Below are 4,115 nucleotides of genomic sequence, written 5' to 3'. Positions count from 1 at the left end.
CCCTCCTTGCTTCTGGCCTCAACCCACCCTCTCCCGACAAAAGGTCATTGAAGTGGAAGTAAGCGCTACAATATTTCCACCCCGGAAGCCACTCAGACGTCACTCATGCATGTCTCTGTTTTGAGCACGCACGTCCACACTGCCAGGTTTCCATGTCATACCAGGAACTCCAGGGCAATGAGAGCATCATATATAACCCACTGTATCCTAGAAGCAAAATGATCCAGGTAAATTCTGCTGGGAAAGAAAGGGGCTCTCATTTTATGAGCTTCCAGAGCCAGCAACAGTTTCTAAGCTACTGCTCTTGCTAGCAACACAGTAATGTTTGCCTCCAGGAGAGAAGACAACAGTAAACCTCTGTTGAGTTGAGAAAGACAACAGGACCTTATTTCTAAACATCTTAAAAAATAAATATTGCAAAAACATGCTTATATATAAGACACAGCAAATTTTCATCAAATGGCCTAGACTGGGAACCTCAGCCAGAAATAAATATCTCTATGACCCCCCCTTGGAAAGATGAAGGCCAGGCTTTGAAGGGTCTTCAGATATTCCACGATTTGGCCTACGTGTAGCTGAAGGCCTGTCCCTAATGCTTCTCTTCTTAGGGGAAAAAAAAAAAATTCAGTCATCACTACATGTTTAACAGAGTAACATTCTCTAAAGGTGACATTTAAAAGATGAACATTAGTGTACATCATTCTAAAGGTGAACCGGGGTACCCATGCTAGCCACATTGCTACAGATAATTTGTAAAAACAACTCACGGACTTGCATCGGTCCCGTGTGCTCCACTTCGGATTCTTTGTTTTGGTAACAATACTAAATGAAAGCAATGGATAAAGAACTGAGATTTTGTTTTTATATGACTGAGCAAAATCTCATCACAGCCTTGCTGATCCCCTCGGATGGGTTTCCACCGGACAGACCTGTGGGGGCTTTTGGGACAGAACTCACACAACAACCTCAGAAACAAGAGCACAAACAACTCACAAGACAGTACTGGGTCACGAGCACTAGAGTAGAGCACAAGATACACAGAAAAATTAGCATTCTGGGTGGTACTCATCTGGCAGAAAGGGGAACATTTTTATGCCCATGAAGCAAAGACCAGTGAGTATCATTTCACAGAAGGGTGCAAAGGCATGATGTCTAATGCAGCACCCTCTAAAAAAGATTCTAAATGCTGGGGAAGCAACCTGGGGTGCATAGCCCATACATCTCTCCCCTGTGGGGCTGGGCCTACTCCTTATGCCATAACCCTAAGGTGCCCGAACTGTGTCGGAGGCACAAGATGCAACCCGGCAGTGTGGGTTTGAGGGTGACAAGTCCTCTCGGCTAATGTAGGGAATCATTTAAACTTAGTTCACTCGGTGAGCTCCTGCTCATATTCGTCAGGCTTGCCATGAGGGATTTAACTTTATGGGCATAGTAGTCCCTTAAATTGACGGAAGGGACCTCCTTCATTCCATCTCCAAAATCACAGCTGCGCATGGCACTCTCCAGTTGCTTTTGGCGCCGGTAAAAGTGGGAGAACTTATTGAAGATTAAGGTGATGGGCAGTACCACCACTAGGATACCAGCCAGGATGCAGGCGGAGGCGGTCAACTTCCCCGCCGTAGTTCCCGGGACCACATCCCCATATCCTACAGTGGTCATGCTGACGGTGGCCCACCACCAGCAGGCAGGGATGGTGGTCAGGCCCTCGTTCTCCTCCTTTTCAATGGTGTAGGCCACGACGGAGAAGATGGAAATCCCCACAGAGAGATAGAGCAAAAGCAGCCCGACTTCTTTGTAGCTGTATTTTAGGGTGGCCCCCAGGGAGCGGAGGCCAGTGGAGTGTCTAGCCAGCTTTAGGATGCGGAAAATCCGCATCAGCCTCAGGACCTGGGCCACTCTGCCCAAGTTGGCCAAGGTAGGTGTGCTCTCCACCACTAGGTTCACCACCAAAGTGATGTAAAAGGGGACGATGGACATAAGGTCAATAAGGTTGAGGGCATTCTTAAAAAATTTGAGGAAGTCAGGGGCCACAGCAAACCTGGCCACCAGCTCAAATGTGAACCAGGCGATACCAAAGTGCTCTACAATTTCGAACCTGGGGTCCTCCCCTGGGTTGCCCTGGCTGTCAGGTATCTGGAAATCCGGCAGGCTATTCAGGCACATGGTGATGATGGACCCCAACACCACCAGGATAGACAAGATGCTGAAGACCCTGCTCAAGACTGAGTAGCCAGGGTTGTCCAGCGCCAGCCACAGCTGCCTGCGGAAGTTGCCCAGCGGCTGCCCGTCAAACTTGGAGGCGTCGTTGTAGAACGCCAGGATCTCATCAAAGGAGGAAGTAGTGCTTTCTTGGTCGCTCTGCTCGTCCCACTTCTCCTGCTCCGGCTCCACTTTGCGGCCATGGTAGCTGTAGCTACAGCAGGAGTCAATGAAGAACTCGTTTATGCCCCAGTACTCGATCTCCTGGCTGAAGGAGAAGACACACAGCTCGGCCATGACATGAAGCTTGCCCGTGTGGTAGAAATGCAGCACGTAGGGGAAGAGCTCGGGGTTGCGATCGAAGTAGAACTCACGCTGGACATCGTCGTAGTCATCGCAGAGCTCCAGAATGGCCTCGCGCGAGTGGCAGAGGAGCAGCCGGCCCAGGCGCGTCTCAGGGAAGCGCAGCAGGGTGTGCGAGCGCAGCCGCCTCTTGAAGCCTCCTACATTGATGCGGATCTCTCCGTCTTCGACGTTGGCCTCAGACACGTCCCACAGACTCTGGCGGGTCATGCTGGAGACGCCCGAAAGCCCGTGCCGCGCGGGGGCGCTACACCTGCAGGAGGAGGAAACCACGTCTTGAGAGCGCCGAGCGCCCACAGCCGGGGCGCCCCTTTCTTTTCTCCCCACCCGTCTCTGGCGAGCCCCAGTCCTCCCCGGGCGGGTCTCTAGGGTGTGAGAGCGCTGGGATAGGGGGAAGGTTCCATGGGGTTTGGCCCCTTCCCAAAGAAAGGTTAGGGAGGAGAGGGTGTATTTTCAGTGGCATGGCCGCGCCTCCACCCCCCCCCCCGGGGGGGGGGGGCCCCTGTCGCTCTTTTCCCTCGCGGGGGGCCCCCCCCCCCCCCGCCTTTGAAAGCCCAGTGGGGCTGAGAGCTGACCTTGCCCGTAGGCGGGCGGAGGAGACGCCCCCGCCCGCTCGCCGCAGACATGCGGGACTGTACCTGGGATGCGCACGGACAGGGCTGGGCCGAGGTGGGGGGCGCACAGCTTCGGGAGGGGGGCGGGGAAATACACCGCTCGTGTTTGTAAACCCGGCCTCTGGGTAGGGGGCCAGCCTGGCTTCCCCTGCGTCCAGCCCTCAAGACTGGAGCTTCCTCGACCCCCGCCCCAGGCCTCCCCGCCCGCCTGGCACGGTGCCCCGGAGCCGCGTGCGCCGCGCCTTACCCGGCAGAGCTGCCAGGGCTCGCCCTGCGCGTTCTGGAAGCGCTTACCTGCGAGCACGGGGGCCCGCGGCCGAGGCCGGCGGGAAACTTCCCCGACCTGCTTGTTAGCATCGCTGCGGTCGCCGCTGCTAGCTGGCTGTGCGTGTGCGCGCGGGTGCGACTGTGTGTGCGCCTGTGTGTGCGCCCGGCGGGTCGGCGGGCGGGGTCCGCCAAGCGTCTCCTCCTGTCTCCGGCCGGAGATGCCGCCGCCGCCGCCCGCAGTTGCGGGAGGCTCACAGGTGGCTGCGTGGCCCGGCCGCTTGCAGAGCCCCGTTCTCTCGATCCGCATGCCCTCAGCCCCGGAGAGAGACAACAGCCCGCGCCGCGGGCGCCCGCGGGAGCCGGAGCGGGAGCGGAGCCGGTGCGCCTCGACTTGGCCCTGCGCTGGGACGCAGCTCCGTGGTGCTGAAAGGACAGCTCCACGCGCCCCGGCACCAGGCGCGGCCGCCGCCCAGACTCGGGAGGTGCAGCTGCCGCCGCGTCGGCTTCGCGATTCTCCTCGGGCGCGTCACCGCGACCCCTCTGCGCCCCCGGCTCGATACATGGCCGGCACCTTTCCCATCCTTCGGTGACAGCTGTTATTGCCACGCTTCCCTCTCCCAGGGTGCAGGAAGGGGACTGCCTACGGTGACCTTTTCCCACTGGGTGCCGGGC

General features: G+C 57.4%; 1 protein-coding gene across 1 annotated transcript; it reads right to left on the bottom strand.

Annotated features, from left to right (window-relative positions):
• Nucleotides 1-245: 245 nt before the first annotated feature.
• Nucleotides 246-3,560, bottom strand: KCNS2 (potassium voltage-gated channel modifier subfamily S member 2). Its single transcript, XM_059392921.1, has 2 exons — nt 3,471-3,560; nt 246-2,815 (listed from the first exon to the last, which is right to left on the bottom strand). The coding sequence occupies exon 2, from the start codon at nt 2,770-2,772 to the stop codon at nt 1,339-1,341; it is 1,434 nt and encodes a 477-aa protein (XP_059248904.1). The 5' UTR covers nt 2,773-2,815; nt 3,471-3,560; the 3' UTR covers nt 246-1,338.
• Between the last annotated feature and the right edge of the window lie 555 nt (nt 3,561-4,115).

The sequence above is a fragment of the Mustela nigripes genome, chromosome 3 (genome assembly GCF_022355385.1).
Source record: "Mustela nigripes isolate SB6536 chromosome 3, MUSNIG.SB6536, whole genome shotgun sequence".
NCBI classification, from domain to species: Eukaryota; Metazoa; Chordata; class Mammalia; order Carnivora; family Mustelidae; genus Mustela; species Mustela nigripes.
The sequence above is the reverse complement of the archived record's forward strand: the minus strand, read 5'-3'. Positions and strand labels throughout refer to the sequence as shown.

Excerpts from the sequence above, each read along its gene's own strand:
- KCNS2 (XM_059392921.1), bottom strand. The coding sequence starts at position 2,772 with ATGACCCGCCAGAGTCTGTGGGACGTGTCTGAGGCCAACGTCGAAGAC.